Raw genomic sequence first — 26,381 nt, forward strand, 5'->3', positions numbered from 1 at the left:
GAGAGAGAGAGAGAGAGAGAGAGAAAGAGAGAGAGAGAGAGAGAGAGGACGGTGTTCAAAGATAACTCATCTGTTCCTCTCTCACACACTCACACAGATCTGCTCGGATCCGGCTGCTCTTCTGGATTCAGTCACTGAAGATTCGGGACGCTTTCGGCTCACAGAGCTTCAGTCCATGAGGAGAGACAGAGACCGACAGAAGAGTGTATCAGCGTCATTCTGAAGGTCAGTGTGTGTTTGTGCGCGTCACAGCACGTCTTTCTGTCTCTTCGCTTTCTGACTAAATCATGTTTTTGTAGTAGTTTACTCACGCTTTTACTGCTCAGGAGTTTCTCAGGACACTTTTCAGCATTTAACTTCGTCTCACATGTAAGTAATAAAGTAAAGAGTATAGAGTAATGAAAAGAGGCAATTATTAGTTGACATACAGTAAGAGTACAGAGCTATACAATTAATTTGTATAGCAGTTCAGATCATTTATGAAATTTGAGTTTTGAGCACAGATTGAGACAATGAGATCTTTATTCTGATAACCATAACTAAAACCATAAAAAACATTTTTGTTACATAAATGTTAACTATAAAAAAATGAAAGCTGAATGAAAAATGTTTCAACTAATTTCTCATTTTTATTTAAAGTACTAAAAAAATTAAAACTAAAACTAAAACAAATAAATAAAAACTAATAAAAATATACAAGCAATTTTTTTTAATGACAAAATTGCAAAAACATGCAGCAAAATTACTAAAACTTTAGCTAAAATTTAACTAAAACTATATATACACATATATAGTCACATTATTAAATAATTAAAAATTACAAAAACATGCAACTAAATTACTAAAACAAACTAAAATGTAATTAAAATTATATATACATAAAAAAAGGAATATTACAAAAGCATGCAATAAAATCACTAAAACTTTAACTAAAATTAAAACAATTATTAAAACAATACAAATTAAAACAAATTCTAAATATTAACAAGAACTATAATAGCGTCTCAGTGATACCGACCTGAGATTACTGTGATCAGGAGACACTTCTGAGGATGAGAAGAGTCTTCAGCAAAAGTCTCCATTTAGTCTCATTGCTGTCTCTGAGAAATAACGGAGACATTAAGAGATCTCAGTAGATCTAGAGACTGACTTACCGTTTCAGAGGAAAAGCACAGGATCTGGTGTTAAAGCGAACGCCGCTGCTGGAGTTCAAAGTGAATCGGCTCGTTTGATGGGATTCGGCTGAACTGATGTGAACAGTGTGTTTGTGGCTTTCCATTAAGTTTCCAGAGAAGCGTGCTGCATTTGAGACACAATCACTGACATGTGTGACCAGCTGTTATATTTTGTGCATCGTCTGAGTTATATTATAGCAAGTGCACCAAAAGCCTAAATGTGTTTGCATTTTATAATACATTAAAAAATGACATTTATATATAAAAAAAAAAAACATTCCATTTTAGAATTTTGCACAGAGGAATGAAAGCTGAATGAAATGTTACATTACGGGAATGTTACTTTTGAATGTTCTCCGACTGTTCCAAAACAAGTATAACATTTAAAAAATGTTAGAAGAACATCCAACTTGGCATTCTAGGAACATTTAAATGTCCAGTTTTCCTGTCATGATTAGAACATTATTTAAAGGTTTCAGGGGGGACAAAAACGTTCCAAGAATTTTGTATAATGTTTTTTCTGCTAACATTTAGAGAACATTATCAAAGACCCAGTTAACAAAAATATGCTCTAAGAACATTTAGCTAATGTTTCCATTAAGTTATTTCTGAATGTTCCCTTAATGTTCACAAAAAAAAAGTTGTTGTTTTTTTTAGTTCAGTGAACATTAAAAAATAACATTTTTATAACTTAATGGGAATGTTAGCAAATCGTACTTAGAACATATTTTTGTTAGCAGGGAATCTGGTCTTTAATAATGTCCTCAAAACGTTAACACAAAAGTGTTATTTACACATGCATGGAACATTTTGTTTCTAAAACATTTTAGTTGGATGTTCCTCAAACGTTTTTTTTTAAACGATACTAGTTGTTTCAAAATGTTCAGAGAACATTCAAAAGTAACATTCCCCTAATGTTCGCAATATTATACAACTGAACGTTTCCTTAACGCTCGCCGTTTAAAAAACTGAAAAGAACGGGAATAACGTTTTTGTAACTTAATGGGAACGTTAACAAAACGCTTTTTGTTTTAAGCTCTTTCAAACGCAATGCGCATTATATAAGCAGCCAAATCTTCCTTTTTCGCTATTTAACAGAATGGATTTTTCTCTACGCAAACATCTATTGTATTTATTTTATTTTTCGCATATCAAATGAAAGTTGTCATGTTTATCACTGCAAAAAATGATTTTCTTCCTTAGTATTTTTGTCTTGTGTTGTAGTATAAATATCTACAAATTCTGGAATTAATATGCATTAACTTGACAAGTAAAATGACATTAGATATTAGGTATGTCTCGTTTTCTGAAATTATCAATTTTGTCAGTTTTTGCTTAAAACAAGTAAAAATATCTGCCAATGGGGTAAAATTATCTGGATAATATTTTCAGTCATTTTACTTGTCAAGTAAACGCATAGATATTTATACTAGAAAACAAGACAAAAATACTAATGAAGAACATATTTATTGCAGTTGTATATGTTCTTGATTCACACTAGTCTTGTGGTGAAATTTTCAAAAGCAGAGCGAGTTTTGAGGTTTAAAGTCTCGCCCCATTGACGTCCATTGGAACTGCATGACTCTAAAAGCGATTTTTGAGTGAACGCATCACAGACGCCGCCCATAAGGTCGCATTGTATCGAACCCAGAACAGTTTCTCTTTGTTTGTATCTTGTAGAGACACTTCCCACCGAACTCTTGACAGTAGGAGTCTTTGATCCACAATGCGGCCCCACAAAATCCTGCTAATGGCCGCCGTATCCTGTGTGCTGATTGGTGGAGGAAACTGTCAATCAAACTCATCCGATGGCTTCCAGCTCTCCGCTGACCCCAGCTCAGGTCACCGGTCTCCGAACCGCGTGATCTCTGACCCCAGAGCTGTCGGGTCGGTTCGTGTCCAGCCGCTGTCGCTGCCCCCGGCGTGTCTGAGGAGGACCTACATCGAGGGCTTGTTCAAATACGTCAACACGGTTCTGTCCTGCCTCATCTTTGTGGTGGGGATGGTAGGAAACGCCACGCTGCTGAGGATCATCTACCTCAACAAGACCATGAGGAACGGCCCGAACGCTCTGATCGCCAGCCTGGCGCTGGGAGACCTCATCTACATCGCCATCGACATCCCCATCAACGTCTATAAGGTAACGAACCAATCAGATCACTCCATCGTGTGTGTGTGTGCGTTTATTAGCGATTACTGCACAGAGACACGAAGGCTGAGTATCCAAATGCAGCTCTTTATTGAAAGGTAATCCAGAATCCGTAGTCTATAAACAGGCATAAGGTCATGCACAGGGCAGGGCAGTCAAACAAATACAAACAGGGCAAAACAACAACCACGACAAAGGAACCAGAATCCGAGGGCTAAGAACAGCAGTGTGACATTAACAAGACTAAACAAAGAATGAGAGAAAAACCAGGCTTTAAATAGAGTGAGACTGATGGGGTAACAAGACACAGGTGAATGCAATCAATAAACAAAAGTCCAGGCAAAGGATTATGGGGAATGTAGTTTTGAGGGAGTGACAACAGTGTGAGCTCATGGGCACTGCAGCCGGTGATCGTAACAAATATATTGTAAAATGTAATTTATTTCCTGTGATCAGTGCTGACAAACACAGGCATCAAGAACCAATCAGATCACTCGATCACGTGTGTGTGTGTTTATTAGCGATAATTTGCGCTCAAACTTGCTTTTGGTGTCATCCTCAAAAAATGAGTTATCAATCATGTAAATAATGAGGGTTTTGGGTTTTAATCAGTCTTTAGTTAATATTATACACCACCAGTCAAAGGTTTTTGAATAGTGAGATTTTTAATGCTTTTTAAAGAAGCTCACCAGGCCTGCATTTATTTGATCCAAGGTACAGCAAAAACAGTAAAATTCTGAAATATTTGTACTATTTAAAATAACTGTTTTCTATTTGATTATATTGTAAAACACAGGCGTCAAGAACCAATCAGATCACTCGATCACGTGTTTGTGCGTTTATTATAATTTGCGCTCAAACTTGCTTTTGGTTTCGTCCTCAAAAAATGATTGAAAAATCATGTAAATAAGGGGGGTTTGGGTTTTAATTAGTCTATACTTAATATAATTATCTTCATAGGTCCATTATTCAGATAACTAGGTCAGTGTTATTTAATATTAGTCTCAGTGTTATATTAGTATATCTTATATATTATTATTGTTCATATTATAATTTTAAAAATTGGCTTTTAATTTTAATTAATTTTTAGTTTAAGTTTTAGTAAGTTTATTATTATTATTATTATATTTATTATAATAATAAGTATTTTTACTAGGCTTCTATTTAGGTTTATTTTTAATTTCAGTATTTTTTTATTGCCGCATTAAACTCATTTTAGTTCAGTTATTTCTAATTTTATTTTGGTTCATACATACATACAAATGCATATATGTGATATCAAAATATTACATAGAAATTATACATAAATTATAAATACATATAATTAAATAAGGTAAATACAGTATAAATGTATTTGTATAATTATAGATAATATTTATTTAGTATTATTATTATACTATCATATACATTTATTATATAATCACAATATAATGAATAATATATATTATACTGTACTATTTATATAGTCTTATTTACATGTCTTATATATAAATTATATATAAACATATATAACGTATAAATACATTTATTTTAAAATAAATATATGAATATAAGTATATTTGTATATTTCAAGTAACTTTGTTTAAATTTGTTTAATAATATTTTATCATATATGTGAAATTTAATATTTTTAAATATTTCAGCTTTATTTCAATTAATGGAAGTAGGTTTTAATAGCTTTAGTTATAATTAACAATAACAGCACTGAGGTAAACATGTGCAGCAGTGGGTCAGACAGACTTATTTCGGGACAGTTATCAGTCTAACACTCATCACACGTTCAATCTCAAACACACACACACACACTGTTATGAAGATAAAAGCGCTTCATTCGTTTGTCTTTAAATATATCACACAGGTTGTGAAGATATGCTTTAACAGTCTGTGTGTGTGTGTGTTGTAGCTGCTGGCGATGCGGTGGCCCTTCGATGACAGTGTGTTCGGTCTGTTCCTGTGCAAACTGATGCCGTTTCTACAGAAAGCGTCAGTCGGAATAACGGTTCTCAATCTGTGTGCGCTCAGTGTGGACAGGGAACACACACACACACACTCACTCACTCACTCATTCACACTCACACACACACACCCACACACACCACACGCACTCGCACACCCCACGCACTCACACACACCCACACACACCACACGCACTCGCACACCCCACGCACTCACACACACCCACACACACCACACGCACTCGCACACCCCACGCACTCACACACACCCACACACACCACACGCACTCGCACACCCCACGCACTCACACACACCCACACACACCACACGCACTCGCACACCCCACGCACTCACACACACCCACACACACCACACGCACTCGCACACCCCACGCACTCACACACACCCACACACACCACACGCACTCGCACACCCCACGCACTCACACACACCCACACACACCACACGCACTCGCACACCCCACGCACTCACACACACCCACACACACCACACGCACTCGCACACCCCACGCACTCACACACACCCACACACACCACACGCACTCGCACACCCCACGCACTCACACACACCCACACACACCACACGCACTCGCACACCCCACGCACTCACACACACCCACACACACCACACGCACTCGCACACCCCACGCACTCACACACACCCACACACACCACACGCACTCGCACACCCCACGCACTCACACACACCCACACACACCACACGCACTCGCACACCCCACGCACTCACACACACCCACACACACCACACGCACTCGCACACCCCACGCACTCACACACACCCACACACACCACACGCACTCGCACACCCCACGCACTCACACACACCCACACACACCACACGCACTCGCACACCCCACGCACTCACACACACCCACACACACCACACGCACTCGCACACCCCACGCACTCACACACACCCACACACACCACACGCACTCGCACACCCCACGCACTCACACACACCCACACACACCACACGCACTCGCACACCCCACGCACTCACACACACCCACACACACCACACGCACTCGCACACCCCACGCACTCACACACACCCACACACACCACACGCACTCGCACACCCCACGCACTCACACACACCCACACACACCACACGCACTCGCACACCCCACGCACTCACACACACACACCCACTCACACACACCTTCCCAGAATGTTCTGAGAACTTTTCCTGTTGGCTGTAATTTCATCTGTCTACCCAGGTAACACATTTAGGTTATAAAAATGTTGTGGGAACATTGTTTTGAAAGAAGTTCAAATGACCAGGTCTTTTGTTGTGATTAGAATGTTATGTAAAAGTTACAAAAATGTTTCTTACAACATTCCACTAACTTTATTTACACCCAAAATGTAACATTTATGTTTAATCTAACGTTTTCTTGTAACATTGAGAACTTTCATCAAGTACAAATAACACCATGAGCACGTTCAAAGTTCTAAGAATGTTTCCTCTCAACATTATGAGAATGTACATGAAATATTACACTTTTTTTCAACTGTGTGTAAAGTTTTGAAAAAAAAAAATAAGAGGCAAAGTTTTGAAAATGTAAGCAGCTGAAAAAAACTGTAATAGCTATAAGAAAGTTCCATGAACATTACTTTAAGAAAGTTTTGACCTAACATTTATATAACATTTAAAAAGCATTCGTGAAAGTTGTGAGAGCGTTCCCTGTCAGCCGGGTGACTCCCAAGCTTTTGCAAGAAACAAGTATCTGACAACATTAGCCTTTCGAGTGTGTGTTGGTCTCTAACAGCAGCTGTCAGTGTGTTTACCACGTGTGCGTGTGTGTGTGTGAGTGTGTGTACTGGTATATGTTTTATGGTATATGGTTTATGAGGACACAAATGTGTATAATGACATGGGTACTACTTCCTGTGTCCCCGTAAAACAAAAGGCTTAAAAAACATACAAAACGGTGTTTTATGAAATTCAAAAGTTGCCAGTAGTTTCCTGTGAGGGGTAGGTTTAGGGGTAGGTTTAGGTGTAGGGCAATAGCACATAGTTTGTAGAGTATGAAAACCATTACGCCTATGGAGAGTCCCTGTAAACCACAAATGCAAGTATGTGTGTGTGCGCAGGTATCGTGCGGTCGCGTCGTGGAGTCGTGTTCAGGGTGTGGGGATCCCTGTGTCCACGGCTGTGGAGATCCTGTGTATCTGGCTGCTGGCTGTAGTTCTGGCCGTTCCTGAGGCCATCGGCTTCAAAATGGTCAGCTTCGACTACAACAACGTCACCATCCGCACCTGCATGCTGAAACCAGAGACGCCCTTCATGACGGTAACAACACGCCACAGCTACGGACATTAATTATGTTCCTTCATAACGGTTATGCTACACACTCAGATCGCACTCGATTCACTACTCTTCCATAAAGCTTCATTATCAGTCAGTTCTGCAGTGTGTGACCAGGACACTAATCTGCATGTAAAGAACATTTCCACCAGTACTTAGTCTACTACTTTTATTCTAGTTTCAATATAAGGACAAGCATTTCAAGTTATGTCTGTGTTTTCACATTTTCAGGCAATTTATAAACAGAAAGTAGTTCAAAGGCTCTTTTTGAATATTTTTAGAGATTTTAAGAGACAAGATCTATAAAATATATTAGATGTAAAAAATTATTATATTAGATAATAGATCATTCATAATTAGATAATTCAGATTATATAAGTATATGATATAGAATTACATAACATTATATAAAATATTTCAGATGTGTGTGTATATATATATATATATATATATAATTTTACGTTATATATGATTCTATATTTTGACTGAAGATATAGAATTATTTATTTAGTATTTTATACAATTATATAAAATATATTTACACATATATATGTATAAAATAACATCAATATAAAACAATATTTATGCGAGTATATTTTTTAATTAACTTATATTTATATAATCATCACATATATTATTATTATATGAATATATTTATTATATAAACATAATATAATAAGAATATAGAAATAAGATTCTTTCATAAGATTTTATATTGTTCTATAGTTTTTTTAAATATATAAATGTCTTATATAGCTGTACTGAGTAAATATTATTTGTAAAATATTTTAGTTAGCTGTATTTTCATAATTAAAACGAGTAACTAAATGTTCACGTAACTAAAACATTCATCAATGTTTTAATGCATTTATATTTTTGATTTGTTTATGAAATGAGGAATTGTTGTGTGTTGGCGGTGTGTGTGTGTGTGTGTGTGTGTGTGTGTAGTTCTACAGGGACGTGAAGGTCTGGTGGTTGTTTGGCTTTTATTTCTGCGTGCCGCTGGTTTGTACGGCCGTCTTCTACACGCTCATGACCTGTGAGATGCTGAGCAACAGGAAGGGCAGCCTAAAGTTTTCTCTGAGCGAACACCTCAAGCAGGTGAAGAACTGAACATTCAACGCTGAATGACCCAGCCGAGACCATCGTTAACTAATGAGTGTGTGTGTGTGTGTGCGCGCGCAGAGGCGTGAGGTGGCGAAGGCCGTGTTTTCTCTGGTGCTGATCTTCACTCTCTGCTGGTTTCCGCTGCATCTCAGTCGCATCCTGAAGAAGATGGTTTATTTTCAGAACGACGTCGGCCGCTGCGACCTGCTGAAGTAACACACACACACACACACACACACACACACTCTCTCACTCACACACACACACTCTCTCTCTCTCACTCACACACACACACACACACACACACACACAACACTGTTATTGCAGTATCACTGAGACACTAATATAGTTTTTATTACAATTTTAAATTCATGTTTTCATTTTATTTTCAGTTAAAGTTTAAGTAATTATTGTGTTTTTGTCGTTATTATTAGTTTTTAATTTAAATACGTATATATCGTTTTTATTTCTCAACTCAACTTTATTTATACAGTACTTTCAAAGCCATACAAATGAACCAAGGTGCTGTTTTGTTCCCCTGACATAAAAATAAATAAATAAATCCAAACACTTGTTTTATTTCAGTTAGTTGCCAAGGCAACATTTCTTATTTTCATTTAGTTTAACTTGATGTACTGAAATAAGTAAAACTAATAAAAAAATTTAATTATTATTTTAATTTTTTCATTAATAAAAATTAAACTTATTAATAAAACTTAACTTTTAAAGTTAGACTAACACAATCTCATAAATGCATGACAAAATGTTAAAATAACTTTAAAAATGTTTACTAACATACAAATCAATTTTTATTAATGAAAAATGAATACAATTTAAACAGTAATGAAACTTAAATTTTAAAGTTGGACTATAATAATACTATAAGAGCATGAATGTAACAAAATTAAAAAATGTAAAACATTTAATATATACTTACAAACATACAAGTAAAACAAATGTATTAATAAAAAATTAATAAAAATTAAACGTATTAATAAAACAACTTTTAAATTTGGACTAAAACAATACTATTTCAAGTAACATTTTTTTCATGATTTTATTTTTAATTAATTATAATAACACTGACACACACAAAGCCATAGCATATTTTATAGTAATGCATCAATGAAATTAGAAGAAACATATTCCTGTAGCTGGTTCTGCAGAAATGCAATTATTTGATGTGTATTGTAATTTTGCAACGTTTATCTTTATGGATTTTCACCTGTTTGTGTTGTTGTTTTTGTGTCTTCAGTTTCTTGCTGGTGTTTGATTACCTGAGTATAAATCTGGCCACCATCAACTCCTGCATCAATCCCATAATCCTCTACTTCGTCAGCAAGAAGTTCAAGAACTGCTTCAGGGTACAGAGAGCTGTAATGAGTGTGATAACAGAGCGCAGTGATGCTGTGAGGATCTAATCTCTGCTGTCTCTCTGTCTCTGTCAGTCGTGTTTGTGTTGCTGGTGTTATCCGGCCGGCTCGCTCTTGAGCAGCGTTGTGCCCCTGAACGGAACCAGCTTCCAGTACAAGAGCCCTGATCAGAACGGCTTATCGGACCGGACCGCGCTGCGCAAGGACAGCTACAACTGACCTCAACCACACACACGCTGTTTTAACCCTGACTACAGAGATATCAACATAAATATTTATATTATTATATCTACTGCACTGGTTAACTGTGTGCATACTATTATGACAAAGAAAGTGCATCTTTTTTGGTGTATGCATCATATTTTGTAAACATAAACATGCGTTTTCAATGCGCTGTAACTGATTTCAGATGTTTCACAAACTACCCAGCTGACAGAACGTTCTGGAAAGGTTCTCTCAAAGTTCTCTCAAAACATTCATTCAAAGTTATCTGGTCTTTAATAACGTTCTCAAAACGTTCTCGCAAAAACGTTATTTGTACACAAAAAAAGCATCGTTCGTTGAACATTTTTTCAGAAACGTTTTAGTCGGACGTGCGTATAATGTTTTTTAAAAATGTTACACAAACTAATAACATTCTCAAAATTTAGCACAGAAACATTATTTATACACTGTTCATGGAATGTTCTCAGAACGTTCTGGAAAGGTTCTCTCAAAGTTATAAACAAACGTTCTTCTAGTAACGTTTATAGAATGTTCATTGAAAGTTATCTGGTCTTTAATTACATTCTCAAAACATTCTCGCAAAAACGTTATTTATACGTCATTCATGGAACGTGTTTTCTGAAATGTTTTAGTTGGACATTCGTCTAACTTTTTTTTAATTGTTAGACTAATAATGTTCTCAAAGCATTAGCACAAAATTTTTTTTTTTTTCTGAAACGTCTTAGTTGAGCATTCAACGTTTTTTTGAAATGTTAGACAAACTAATAACATTCTCAAAATGTTAGCACAAAAAATAACATCATATCATTCGTTGAACATTTTTTCAGAAACGTTTTAGTCGGACGTTCGTATAATGTTTTTTTTTTAAATGTTAGACAAACTAATAATATTCTCAAAATTTAGCACAGAAACTTTATTTATACACTGTTCATGGAATGTTCTCAGAACGTTCTGGAAAGGTTCTCTCAAAGTTATAAACAAACGTTCTTCTAGTAACGTTTATAGAATGTTCATTGAAAGTTATCTGGTCTTTAATTACATTCTCAAAACATTCTCGCAAAAACGTTATTTATACGTCATTCATGGAACGTGTTTTCTGAAATGTTTTAGTTGGACATTCGTCTAACTTTTTTTAAATTGTTAGACTAATAATGTTCTCAAAGCATTAGCACAAAAAAAAATTTTTTTTCTGAAACGTCTTAGTTGAGCATTCAACGTTTTTTTGAAATGTTAGACAAACTAATAACATTCTCAAAATGTTAGCACAAAAAAAACATCATATCGTTCGTTGAACATTTTTTCAGAAACGTTTTAGTCGGACGTTCGTATAATGTTTTTTTTTTAAATGTTAGACAAACTAATAATATTCTCAAAATTTAGCACAGAAACGTTATTTATACACTGTTCATGGAATGTTCTCAGAACGTTCTGGAAAGGTTCTCTCAAAGTTATAAACAAACGTTCTTCCTGTAACGTTTATAGAATGTTCATTCAAAGTTATCTGGTCTTTAATGACATTCTCGCAAAAACGTTATTTATACGTCATTCATGGAACGTGTTTTTTAAAACGTTTTAGTTGGACATTCAGCTAACTTTTTTTTAATTGTTAGACTAATAATGTTCTCAAAACATTAGCACAAAAAAGTTTTTTTTTCTGAAACGTCTTAGTTGAGCATTCAAGGTTTTTTGAAATGTTACACAAACTAATAATATTCTCAATTTAGCACAGAAACATTATTTATACACTGTTCATGGAATGTTCTCAGAACGTTCTGGAAAGGTTCTCTCAAAGTTATAAACAAACGTTCTTCTAGTAACGTTTATAGAATGTTCATTGAAAGTTATCTGGTCTTTAATGACATTCTCAAAACATTCTCGCAAAAACGTTATTTATACGTCATTCATGGAACGTGTTTTCTGAAATGTTTTAGTTGGACATTTGTCTAACTTTTTTTTAATTGTTAGACTAATAATGTTCTCAAAGCATTAGCACAAAAAAGTTTTTTTTTCTGAAACGTCTTAGTTGAGCATTCAACGTTTTTTGAAATGTTAGACAAACTAATAACATTCTCAAAATGTTAGCACAAAAAAAACCATATCGTTCGCGGAACGTGTTTTCTGAAATGTTTTAGTTGGACATTCGTCTAACGTTTTTTTAATTGTTAGACTAATAATGTTCTCAAAGCATTAGCACAAAAAAGTTCTTTTTTCGGAAACGTCTTAGTTGAGCATTCAACGTTTTTTGAAATGTTAGATAAACTAATAACATTCTCAAAATGTTAGCACAAAAAAAACATCGTTCGTTGAACATTTTTTCAGAAACGTTTTAGTCGGACGTTCATATAAATTTTTAAAAAAAAATGTTACACAAACTAATAACATTCTCAAAATTTAGCACAGAAACGTTATTTATACACTGTTCATGGAATGTTTTTTTTTTCGGAAACGTTTAGTTGGACATTCATCTAAAAAAATTTAAATGTTAGACAAACTAATAATGTTCTCAAAACATTCACTCAAAAAAGTTATTTATACATCATTCATTGAATGTGTTTTCTGAATTGTTAGACTAACTTATAATGTTCTCAAAACATTAGCACAAAAAAGTTATTTTTACATTGTTCGTGGAATTTTTTCTCTGAAACGTCTTAGTTGAATGTTCACCTAATGTTTTTTGAAATGTTAGACAAATTAATAACATTCTCAAAATGTTAGCACAAAAAAAACGTTTACTTACGGAAACGTTTTAGTCAGACGTTCGTATAACATTTTATTAAATGTTACACAAACTAATAATATTCTCAAAATTTAGCACAGAAACGTTATTTACATTGTTCATAGAACGTTTTTTGAAACGTTTAGTTGGACATTTATCTAAAAAATTTTTTTTTTAAATGTTAGACAAACTAATAATGTTCTCAAAACGTTCACTCGAAAACGTTATTTATACATCATTCATTGAATGTGTTTTCTGAAATGTTTTAGTTGGTCATTCATCTAACTTTTTTTTTTAATTGTTAGACTAACAATGTTCTCAAACCATTAGCACAAAAAAGTTATTTTTACAATGTTCATGGAACGTTTTTTCTATTTTTAGATGTTACAGCTAGCTTGTTTCAGAGAACATTCAAAAGTAACATTCACATGTTTGCAAAATTATAAAATGGAATGTTAGTGAAAATTCTTTATAACTTAATTGGAAACGTTAGTAAAACGTTCTTCGAATGTAGTTTTGTTAGCTGGGTAGCCACAGAATTAAGGCTCATTCACAGCAAAGAAGATAACTATAATTATAAAGTTTTGATAATCATTCTAATTCTATGAGAATAGTGAAGTCCACAACTACATTTATAATGATAATGACAAAGAGGAACATTATCGTTCTCTTTGAATGATTTTTTAAAGCTGATGAACGATAAAAACATTGACAGTTTATCAAAATCCAGAGTCGAAAGATTTCGCACATTTAATGCGTGCACGGGCTTAAAATAAACAGAATGTTATTGTTTGTTGATGTGGACGCTAAAATAGTTATCGCTTTAGTTATCGTTCTTGATGTGAACGTGCCTTCTGGCATCGAACGCCACGCCCCCTCTCTGAATGCCCGCCCCTCGAAGCCGTCTCAGCCAACCAGATGCCAGCAAACCTGAAAACGCAAAACGACTGACAGCCAGAGAGCGTTTGTGATTGGTCAGTTTTCAGATATATTAGATCTGCAGAAGAGTGATATGTTGGAAAGTTTGCCACTACAGGATGAGAATTCATTTGGTTTAAAAACACAACACTTTTGTCTGAACTCAACATAAACCACACGACATATTAAACCAATGCCATTACATACGAATTTTGGTTTTGAATAAATGGTTTTGAGCGCCTATCAATCTGCCGAAGTCACGTGACTTTTAGTAAACGAGCCTGAAAGCGAATCTACGAACATATAAGTGACCCTGGAGCACAAAAGCAGTGTTAAGTCGCTGGGGTATATTTGTAGCAATAGCCAACAATACATTGTATGGGTCAAAATTATCAATTTTTCTTTTATGCCAAAAATCATTAGGATATTAAGTAAAGATCATGTTCCATGAAGATATTTTGTAAATTTCCTACCGTAAATATATCAAAACTTAATTTTTGATTAGTAATATGCATTGCTAAGAACTTCATTTGAACAACTTTAAAGATGATTTTCTCAATATTTAGATTTTTTTGCACCCTCAGATTCCAGATTTTCAAATAGTTGTATCTCAGCCAAATATTGTCCTATCCTAACAAACCATACATCAATGGAAAGCTTATTATGACTGGTTTTGTGGTCCAGGGTCACATATGGTTTTAACCTGATCCCAAATCAGTTTTATAACGGAGACATTGTTAACGACACATATTTGCCTCCATAAAACATGCCTAAAAAGTAACAAAATTATACAGAAACTTTGTATGTGATGGTATTTGATGATTAGTATATAATATTGAATGGATTACACTTTCAGTTGGTTTGTAAACTGCGTTTTTATGCATGTTTGGAGTGAGTTTTCGTCGCATTTACACCGTTTTCTTCGGAACAGCTTAATCATTTTGCAAAAAGCGGTTTAACTGAGTTTCGAAAGGCTCAGTTCCTCATATCACTACTGTAAACAAAATATGTCAGATTTACAGCCATTTACATTGGGAACAATGGCGATGAAGCGGTTTACTCACATCACTTATCCTCAATGAACTTGTTTGCAGCAGAAAGGTTTATCAACATTATTAGCCCCTTTGTTAATCGGGGTCAGTTTCGCGCCACTTTCTTTCATTGTTTACGTTCAACTGCGTTAACGCGTCGACGTAAACGTGACGCAGGCCTTATTTACATGGCGTTTTTCAGCTATAGCGCCGGCTAGTGTTTCCCTATAAAGTGTAGAAACTGTAGAATTAAGTAACATTAAATCACATATCGAACTTTATATGTACACATAACACTTTCTATGATGGCTGTTTTGCTTTATATACAGCCATGTTGTTTAAATTAGTAGCTCTGAAAACAGCTGTGAGAAGACTTTAAAATGAAATGCCCTTTTTGTTTAAGATGTTGTAAATAAATATTTGATGTGTGTTTATCAAAGTCAGAGTGTGTGGTCTGTTGGTTGTGAAACTGTCAACTTCAGAGACAGGATTATGGTTTTATTCCCACATAATTGACTTTCCATAGTGGAAAGCGGAAAGTTTCTAACATGAGATCGGTTTTAATTACTCACGAAACAACCACCGTTTTTTTTACTGAATGTGTTTCGTGTTGGAAAAGTATAGTAATCGGTTGTTAAATATTATTAATATTAATAAAAATATCCATTTACTTTTTTTTTCATTCATTGTCATTTTGTCAGATCTAATGTATTGATTAAAACAATTAGACAAACATTCTGTGCAAATAAAGAGCCATATATTTCAGATTTATTTATATTTAACATTTAGATTTAAATAGAAGATTTCGATTTAGATGAAACATTTAGCCTAGATTTAGCGTTTATTTTTATATAGTAGCCTAATATAGTAATAAAAAATAGCATAACGCTTATTTAGGTAAATCTTGCAAAATGTATTTATTTTGGTAGTTAAATCTGACAGAATTTGACCAGTTTTTCTTACACATTTTATTTTACAAACGGCGCCCCGTAGTTTTGTAACTAAATAGAACGTAAATAACAACAACAACAAAAATACATAATTTATACATGTAAGATGACATCTAATAACGGAAGATCGCAAATTTACAAATCCTACTACAGCGAGGGCTTAGCTCATGAATATTGATTACGTAATGTGACGTCCGCCCGATAGAGCTAACTGATTGGCTGAAACGCAATTTTAGTAACTGAACGCCCACATAGCAAGGAACGAATCCTGTGGCTATGAATATTAATTAGATTACGTCTGTCCGGCTGTTTGGTAAATCGCGAAAGTTCGGCTCATGAACAGAAAAATATAGTGTATGATAGAAATTTGTATATTTTATGTACTTTTTTATACAGAAAATGAACATTTGAATTATAAAAAACAACATATTATACATTTGTTTATTTTGTTAGGAAAATTCCATATACATAAGAAGACGTGGGCTCAATGCAAACCAAATTTTGCACATTTTATAAATGACTTTAAATTATATGTAAATCTCTTAGAACAAACAAAAAACAAACAAAAAAAAGCATTGAAAACATGTAATGCTCTGAAAGCATTGAACTTTATGTAATTTTCTTCCTGTTTTTATTTATTTTTTTCTCTGGAAGCTAATAATGTTAATTTGATAATGTGATTATGTAATACCTCATGTTCTTGTGGCATTTAATCAATAAAGCATAAAAAAAAGAAAATAAAGTTCGGCTCATGAATATTTAATTACTGTACGTGCTCTGACGCTCCAAGCAGGTTACCAAGCAACGTCAGCCTCTCCTGTTTAATATTCATGAGCTAAGCCTTCTGAATAGTAGGGTTCGTGATTTGGCCGCTGCGGTAATCACGCCCTGTTAGTGAGCAGCGTCCTCGGCTCGCTCGAGCGCGTCGGTGTGAGGCTCGGCTCGGTGTCGGTGAAGATGCCGGTCTGGCGGCGCTGGATCCGGCCGCTCGCCGTGCTGCTGTTCGCGGTCGTGCTCGCGGTGGCGCTGCCGCTGTGCGCGTGGGAGCTGCGGAGAGCCGAGGTGATGCTTCATTAAACATCATCAAATTCATTAAAACCTCATTAGAGCTGCACACTGACACCATAACATGCTGCTGTTTCTGTTAGAGGATGATGAACTACAGGATGATTTATAGACACGTCAAGTTTACTGTAAATATTGTGTGTATAGTTTATATTATGTATTTATATTTGTTGTAATATACCGTATTTTGTGCAGTTTATCTATCTATCTAGCTATCGTAAATATTGTATATATAGTTTATTTTCTATCTATCTATACTGATGTGTGTGTGTTGTTGTAGGTGGGCACACACACTAAAGCGTGGTTCATTGCAGGTGTGTTTGTGTGTTTGACGATCCCTATTTCACTGTGGGGGATTTTACAACATCTGGTTCACTACACACAACCTGAGCTACAGAAACCCATCATCAGGTATCTGACAGACACACACACACACACACACACACACACACACACACACACACTCACTCACACACAAACGCACACACACAAACGCACACAGACTCACACACACTGACAGACTCACACACACACATACTCACGCACACACATACTCACACACACAAACACACACACACACACACACTCTCACTCACACACAAACGCACACACACAAACGCACACACACTCACACAAACACACACACACACAAACACACGTGTCCTATAAATGAGAATCAGCAGATAACATACAGATAATAGCAGATAATAACTCATAATGGTGTGTGTGTTGTTCCAGGATTCTCTGGATGGTTCCCATATACAGCTTAGACAGCGTGAGTAACAAACACGAATCCCGAGACACTGCTGCTTATTGTCAGGAGAACAATGTCCTACAGCTGCGTTTGTGTGTCTTGCAGTGGATCGCGCTAAAATACCCCAAGATCGCCATCTATGTGGACACGTGTCGGGAATGCTACGAGGCGTACGTCATCTACAACTTCCTGATGTTCCTGCTGAACTTCCTGGAGAATCAGTATCCCAGTCTGGTGCTCATGCTGGAGGTGCAGGAGCAGAGACCCCTGCTGCCCCCTTTCTGCTGCTGCCCACCCTGGGCCATGGGAGAGTGAGCACACACACACACACACATACACACACACTCACTCGCGCACACACACACACACACACAGGTTTGTTTTTATGTTTTATGGGGATTATTTTGAACCTTCAAATTTTTACTTGGTGAAATATTTTCGATCTTGACATAACTTTATTTATTTATTTATTTTTCAAATTTCTCATATATTTGAGGGTGTTTTTCCAAGACTCAAACGAGTAATTCACCCAAAAATGAACATTTGCTGAAAGTTTACTCACCCTCAGTTCATCCAAGATTAGGATGAGTTTGTTTCTTCATCAGATCTGGAGAAGAAAACGAAGCGTTTGAGAGAGGCGGGGCATAGAGGACCTACAATAATGTACAGTATTTGAAAAATAATGTGTTTTTTGAACATTAAAGCATGTCAACATATTCTGTTACAGCAAATACACAAAATAATTATCTTTAAAAAAGCATCATATGACCCCTTTAAATGATTTTTTGAGAACCACTGATCTAGATCAATAACAAACAATAATATCATGTATATTGATGGATAAACATATATATATATATAACCAGACAACCGGTTTCTTTGTCTCTGTGCTGTAGTGTGTGTCAGCTGTGTGGAGTTTATGATGAAGGTAATTTCAGCTTCAGAAACGCCTGGACGTACCTCATTATCGTCAACAACGCCTCACAGCTGGTAACCAACATTTATTCATTTATAAATATAATTTATATTATAGTCACAGACTGTGGCACTAAGAAAATGTATCAATGCATTGCTGATACTGACACATGCTAATGGTGTAATATAGTAATTATATGCTATAGTAGTCAAATGTCTGGAAGTACTATAAGGAAGATTGGTTTGATTTGCTTGTCTTGTGTTGAGTTTGCGATGTACTGCCTGTTGCTGTTCTACCGAACGCTGAGAGAAGAGCTGAAGCCTCTGAGACCCGTCGGCAAGCTGCTCTGCGTCAAACTCGTCGTCTTCGTGTCCTTCTGGTACGTTCATGTTCACACTCACACTCACTAATGCAGCGGAGAGAATCTGAAGCTGATGTTTGACAGCTGTTTAGTGACACTAAACTAGTATAATAATAATATACAATTCAATTCAAATCAATTCAAGTTTATTGCGCTTTTCACGATACAAATCGTTACAAAGCAGCTTTACAGAAAATGTGAAGTTTCTACATTATATTTAGGAGTAGGTTATTAGTGGTGACTATGATGGAAATGTACAGTAAGAATCATGCAGTTAGTTTCAAATTGCATGTAATCAAACAGACAGTGAACACTATTAACTGCAATGATTATATGTTGCGATTAAACTTATAGCAAAATTTGGTAGTTTTGTATGTTGTTCCAGGGTTGGCATCATCCGAGGTCTTCTGTGGGGGGTATAATATAATACTGAATTTAAAGACAGATGGTTGCTAGGGTGTTGCTATGTGGTACTAGGTGGTTGCTAGGGTGTTTCTAGGCAGTTTGTAGGATTTTCTGGATGGTTGCTAGGGTGTTGTTAGGCAGTTGGTTGCAAGGCAAGTGATAGGTGTTATAGATGGTTGCTAGGGCGTTGCTATGTAGTACTAGGCAGTTGCTAGGGTGCTTCTAAGCAGTTTGTGTGGTTGGGTGTTTGTTAGGGTCTTGTTAGGCAGTTGGTTGCCAGGCAGGAGATTGGTGTTATAGATGGTTGCTAGGGCGTTGCTATGTGGTACTATGCGGTTGCTAGGGTGTTTCTAGTCAATTTGTAGAGTTTACTGGGTGGTTGCTAGGCTGTTGTTAGGCAGTTGGTTGCAAGGCAGGTGATAGGTGTGATAGATGTTGCTATGGTGTTGTTAGGCAGTTGCTATGATGTTCAGTGTTTGCAATGGAGTTTATAGGTATAATAGATGGTTGTTAGATTGTTAGTGGGAGGCTAGGGTATTGCTAGGCAGGGGTGTCTTTGTGGTTGCTAGGGTGTTGCTAGGATGTTCTCAGTGTTTGCAGTGGAGTTGATATTTATAATAGATGGCTGTTAGATTGTTAGTTGGAGGCTAGGTTATTGCTAGACAGGGGTTTCTTTGTGGTTGCTAGGGTGAAACATGCAAGAATGAGAAATAAAGCGTGGGACGTTGTATGTGACGTGTAGTTTTGTGTTGTAGGCAGGCTGTGCTGATCGCTCTGCTGGTGAAGGTCGGAGTGATTTCAGACAAACACACTTGGGAGTGGGACAGCGTGGAAGCTGTAGCCACGGGACTACAGGTGAACATACACACTCTCTCTCACACACACACACCTTTATCCAGCTTTTTACATCAGGATATGTCATAGACATGAGATATTTTGTTAGTTTCTGAAATAAGAGGACATGATTTAGTCTTTTGATGAACTGTCTGTGTGTTTAATTGTGTGTGTATGTGTGATAATGTGTGTGTGTGTGTGTGTGTGTGTGTGCAGGACTTCATCATCTGTCTGGAGATGTTTCTGGCAGCAATCGCTCATCACTACAGTTTCAGCAGTCGTCCGTATGTTCATGAGGATGATGAAGGCTCATGCTTCGACTCGCTCCTCGCCATGCTGGACGTCTCAGACATACGCGCAGACATCGCAGAGCAAGTGCGCAACGCCGGTGAGAACGATCACGGACACGTCTAATGCTGTTTATAATTACTAGCTTTATATAACTATTCATATATAGACTGTTATACTATACATATTTTTTAAATAAAAATTGTAATAATATAAATACAATTATTATTGAAATTATTAAATAATACAAATGTATTTAAACTTTTTTCCTTTTGAAAACTGTACACAATTACCAACAATTTCTGTCTTGCAAGTAGCTAATAGCTAATAAATGTCACATGGGCATTTTTATTATAAGCATGTGCTAGGCAGTTACTAAGGTTTCCTGGGTGGTTGCTAGGGTGTTACTAGTTGCAAGGGTGTTCTCCATGATTGCAAGGCAGCTGATGGTCACTAGGGCATTGCTATGTGGTTGCTTGGCCGTTGCTTGGCCGTTGCTAGGGTGTTGCTAAGCTGTTTGTAGAGTCTTCTGGGTGGTTGCTAGGGTGTTGCTGGGGTGTTACTAGTTGCAAGGGTGTCCTCCATGGTTGCAAGGCAGCTGATGGTTGCTAGGGCGTTGCTATGTGGTTGCTAGGCAGTTGCTAGGGTGTTGCTGGGGTGTTCCTTGATGCAAGGGTGTTTTCCATGATTTCAAGGCAGCTGATGGTCACTAGGGCGTAACTATGTGGTTGCTTGGCAGTTGCTAGGGTGTTGCTAAGCAGTTTGTAGAGTTTTCGGGGTGGTTGCTAGGGTGTTGCTGGGGTGTTACTAGTTGCAAGGGTGTTCTCCATGTTTGCAAGGCAGCTGATGGTCGCTAGGGCGTTGCTATGTGGTTACTAGGCAGTTGCTAGGGTGTTGCTGGGGTGTTCCTAGATGCAAGGCAGCTGATGGTTGCTAGGGTGTTGCTATGTGGTTACTAGGCAGTTGCTAGGGTGTTGCTGGGGTGTTCCTAGATGCAAGGGTGTTCTCCATGGTTGCAAGGCAGCTGATGGTCGCTAGGGCATTGCTATGTGGTTGCTAGGGTGTTGCTAAGCAGTTTGTAGAGTTTTCTGGGTGGTTGCTAGGGTGTTCTCAGTGGTTTCTAGACAGTTGCTAGGTATCAATATGCTGTCCTATGTCAATTTGTCTCCAGCTTTTGTGATCTCATGATCGCGGAACACAACGCAACATTTTTTTTGTCATGATTCGTCATTTAACGTCTGTGCGGTTTGTGTGCTCTGCAGGCCGTACGGTGTTCGGTCGTCCCCGTAAGCTGTTCTTTGGCTCTGAAGCGGATGTTGTTCAGGGTGAACACACCGGTCTCCTCGCTGGGACTTCCCACGAGCGCCACTCAGTCCCCGCCTCCCCGCAGGGGCGGTACCAGGGGCTGGGCTACACGGACACGCCCCACTCAGTCTCCGCCCCCGCCGGCTTCACATCCTCCTCCTGGGAGAGTGACAGCGACTCGGGGCCTGCGGCGGCCAATCAGAGCACAGGAACAGAGTCCTAGCAAACGGTGCGGTGAGGCTACGGGATAATAAAGACACTCAGACGTACAGTGAAGACCTGTTCACATCTGGATAATGCAAACAGAAATTATTCAAAATAATCTCCATTTCAGTCTCCATGAAAACTTTACCTGAATTGAAGTAAAACAGCATTTTATTCAACGAAGCTACTGGAACCAATGTTATTGTAGTATTATTTATATACTATACAGTTTTCAATAATATTTTGAATTAGCTTTCATTTTTAAATACTTTGAGTTTTCTTTAAAAACATTTTTTTATATTTAGACATTTTATGTGCTTTTGTCATTTTCAGTAGTTATTTTAAAGGGGTCATATGATGCAATTTAATTTTTTCCTTTCTCTTTGGAGTGTTACAAGCTCTTGGTGCATAAAGAAGATCTGTAAAGTTGCAAAGACTAAAGTCTCAAATCCAAAGAGATATTCTTTATAAAAGTTAAGAGTTAGCCACACCTACCTATTTGTTTAATTTAAATTTATTTCAATGTTAGATTTGATTTATTTCCAGTTGGTAATTTCAATTAGTTGCCAAAGCAACATGTCAAATTTTAGTTTACTTTAAATTTTAATCTAATATTTGTATTTTATTTTTGCTTTATTTTAACAAGTGTTCCTAATAGTTTTAGTTTAATAATAACCCTGTATCTGTTCTGATTTTTATATTATAATTTATTATTTTATTATTAATTTGTCATTTTTAATTATTATTATTACTATTATCATTATTATTATGCCATAAAAGTGTCAGAAACCGTAAGGCCCAGACTCCAAAAACTCCCAACACTAGGTGGCACTATAATAAAAACATAGTTGTTGTGTTTTTGAAATCTTGTACCAAAAAATGTGTGCTTGATGTGAAAAAATCTTTACACAAACCCATAAAATACAGACCTGTTCTTATTCTGTGCAAGTATTGTAAACATTGTGTTATGTTTTAACTCAGTCACTAATAATATAAAAGTGCTGGCCTGATTCCTGTTAAATTGTTTAATATATTGCCATGTATACATATATAAATTATTTAATGTTGTGGCTCAAGAGCTTTTATAATATTGATAATCATGTTATGGAATTCAAATGTGTGTGAATATATTGTTTTTCCATTAAACTGCTGATATTGTTCTTTTACATTATAAATACATATCACACATACACATATAAATACTGTATACACCACAAATGGAGTTTTAATTTACCACCAGGGGGCAGAATAATATTACAAAGGCTCATATTAAAAACAAACCATATTTCTGTTGTCCTCCTCGTGACTGGTTGATCTGTAAAAATATGTGTACAAAACTTTACATTGACGTCATAACAGGTCATAAAACATTTCAAAAAGCTTCTTCTGCTTTAGTGTTAACAAATTTCAAATGTACAAATGCACAGCAAAATAAGGCTTGAAATCCTGCTCATGTTATTTTGAGTTACATTTGAGTTATTCAATTCTTCTCTTCAGATTTTGGTTCTAGAGTTCTCAGGCATTTGTAGCTGAAAAAGACAGAATTTAAAGTGACTGCAGTGTCGGTTTTATCTAAAAATGATCTGAAAATGTTGTAAGCAGCGTCACGTAACAAACACACAGTGGATTAAATCTCACATCGGCTTCAATTCAGTATTGAGATAAATCAGGTGGACAAAAATGTTACCCCTGATTATTCAGTGGAATACAACATGAAACATTTTCAGAAATAATTTTTGTGAAGTGCTTACAGTCAACATGAAATCAAAATAATCAAATCTGCTGATTTATTAATTCATGTATGGTGCATGTCTTCATAATATTTTAGCATAATACTTTCTCCACTTCTATACCAATTTTATCTTCATATAGAGATACTTACAAAATGCTCTGCATTTTCTCATTGAATATCCTCAGAAATTTTCACATTATGGAAGTAAAATGTATTGTAAATGCCATTTCGTGTTGACTTTAAATATCACTAGTTTCCTGACAAGTTGTCTGAACGTTATGTTGTTTTGAGAAGCTTCACACACACACAAATAACATACTACAGGTTTAAAATTGGCTGATAAACAACTAATTACAGTGATTCATCTATACACAAATAATAAAATAACAACCCATATAATATAAAACACAAAGTCTGAATCAACAAAAAACAAAAATGGTTTGCTTGTTAAAGCAACAGTCCAGGCAAAAATGAAAATGTGCTTGGGAATATACTGCATGAGTCACGTTGACTGATATTATTGTGCTTTTTTGTCCATTTTAGAGCTTGATAGGTGTTTTCTTAAATTAAAATCTGGTGATTCTTTGCAAACTCTGAGTAAATGTGAGTGTTTATTTTGAGGTGAACTGTTCCTTTAAAAGAGGCATTATCAAGAAGACTGTGAACTGTGCTGTGTGTTTCTGTAAAATGAGCTAAAAGACACAGAAATAAGACATCTGACCCTCTCAATACATCAAATTATACATCAGTGAAGGTTCACTTGCACAAATTAGGTCCGGATCTCTTTAATAGCAGTTACAAACCGTACCAGAGTTCACATAAACTGTAAACCAGAACCTCCAAACCAAACAAATAAATCTTCTGTGGCTTCAAGTGCATGTTTGAAGCTTTGAGCTCATCTGTATGCTAATGAATTTAACACTAATGTGCTTGTCGGTCATTTTTGACCAATTCTATTGTGTTTAAGCCTCCTGTTGTGTTCAAAAACGGAGTACAGCAGCTTTAGAGTTTGTTCGTCAAATTGACCCACAGTGGTTTTCATGCAATTTGTCAAAAATAAACACTATGAAAAACACTAAAGATTAATGTAAAACAGAACACCTCTACTGTAGATGGTCAGAGACTAAAAAATATAAAATATGTGAGAAATGTAATAATTCCCATCTATTTTTATAGTGTTATTTCTATTGTGTTAGTGGTCAATTTGACCACATATTTTGATATTTTCATGTTTCACAGACACAAAATACGTTTTTGTTATTGTAGGAGGAAATAACTACAAGTATAAACAGTACCTAACATTATTTGTACTTGGTGTAAGTACTTTTTATTGCTATTTGTACCTCCCAATGTTTTATTGTTATGTCCTTTTCTCAAACACTTGTGAGGGTAGAATGAGTTTCTCACACCTTTTCAGTGCTGCAACAGACTAGTAATTGAGATCCAAAAAAACTTACAAAAACAACTTTTTTGTCGAAAAAACTCGATTCCATTTTTTGATTGTGAAATCCAACTAGATAAAGTTCTTCCGTTGTTTACCGGCCTATTTAATTTTTTTCAGATTGTTGATTTCTGGCAAATTGCATAGAATCCAGTGGGGCTCAGTTTAACCCCAACACAAAAGTCCTAATAAACTCTGTACAGCCTTTCCAAAACACATCTATGTGCCGAAACTTTGCATGCATATGCATGACCGTAAAAGAAAAATATTCACCAAATTTTAAGAAGAAATAAACATTTTAACCAGTATTTTGAGCAGTTTGAATATTTGAGCTTGGGTCAATTTGACCCAACATAAAAGTAGTAACAATTCTCAGCACAGCCTTTCCAAAAGACACCCATGTGCGGAAACTTTGCATGCACATTCATGACACTAAATGAAAAATATCTACCAAATTTCAAGAAGAAATAAATAGTTGAATCAGTATCTTGAGTCATTTAAAATAAGTATGTGGGTCAAATTAACCCCAACACAAAAGTCGTAACAAACTCCGTACAGCCTTTCCAAAACAAATCTATGTGCTGAAATTTTGCATGCACATTCATGGTGCTAAATGAAAAATACCCTCCAAATTTCAAGAAGAAATTAATATTTTAACCAGTATTTCGAGCAGTTTGAGAATTTGAGCTTGGGTCAATTTGACCCAACATAAAAGTAGTAACAATTCTCAGCACAGCCTTTCCAAAAGACACCCATGTGCGGAAACTTTGCATGCACATTCATGACACTAAAAAAAATATCCACCAAAAATTTCAAGAAGAAATAAATAGTTGAATCAGTATCTTGAGTCATTTAAAATAAGTATGTGGGTCAAATTAACCCCAACACAAAAGTCGTAACAAACTCCGTACAGCCTTTCCAAAACAAATCTATGTGCTGAAATTTTGCATGCACATTCATGGTGCTAAATGAAAAATACCCTCCAAATTTCAAGAAGAAATTAATATTTTAACCAGTATTTCGAGCAGTTTGAGAATTTGAGCTTGGGTCAATTTGACCCAACACAAAGTAGTAACAATTTTTGCACAGCCTTTCCAAAACACATCCATGTACCTAAACTT

At 36.0% G+C, this 26,381-nt stretch overlaps 2 protein-coding genes across 2 annotated transcripts; both read left to right on the forward strand.

The window, feature by feature from the left end:
• The first annotated feature begins 149 nt into the window (after window positions 1-149).
• Window positions 150-10,491, forward strand: ednrab (endothelin receptor type Ab). Its single transcript, XM_016540773.1, has 8 exons — window positions 150-225; window positions 2,856-3,315; window positions 5,228-5,352; window positions 7,419-7,620; window positions 8,584-8,736; window positions 8,821-8,954; window positions 9,998-10,106; window positions 10,191-10,491. The coding sequence occupies exons 2-8, from the start codon at window positions 2,902-2,904 to the stop codon at window positions 10,332-10,334; spliced, it is 1,281 nt and encodes a 426-aa protein (XP_016396259.1). The 5' UTR covers window positions 150-225; window positions 2,856-2,901; the 3' UTR covers window positions 10,335-10,491.
• A 6,420-nt stretch (window positions 10,492-16,911) lies between these two features.
• Window positions 16,912-22,249, forward strand: LOC107730023 (transmembrane protein 184C-like). Its single transcript, XM_016540770.1, has 9 exons — window positions 16,912-17,017; window positions 17,301-17,431; window positions 17,759-17,795; window positions 17,880-18,085; window positions 18,641-18,764; window positions 18,957-19,069; window positions 20,212-20,311; window positions 20,507-20,678; window positions 21,841-22,249. Exons 1-9 carry the CDS (start codon window positions 16,913-16,915, stop codon window positions 22,104-22,106), a joined length of 1,254 nt encoding a protein of 417 aa, XP_016396256.1. The 5' UTR covers window position 16,912; the 3' UTR covers window positions 22,107-22,249.
• The last annotated feature ends 4,132 nt before the right edge of the window (window positions 22,250-26,381 follow it).

Source organism: Sinocyclocheilus rhinocerous, unplaced genomic scaffold (genome assembly GCF_001515625.1).
Source record: "Sinocyclocheilus rhinocerous isolate Xijiao unplaced genomic scaffold, SAMN03320098_v1.1 scaffold1690, whole genome shotgun sequence".
Lineage (NCBI taxonomy): Eukaryota > Metazoa > Chordata > Actinopteri > Cypriniformes > Cyprinidae > Sinocyclocheilus > Sinocyclocheilus rhinocerous.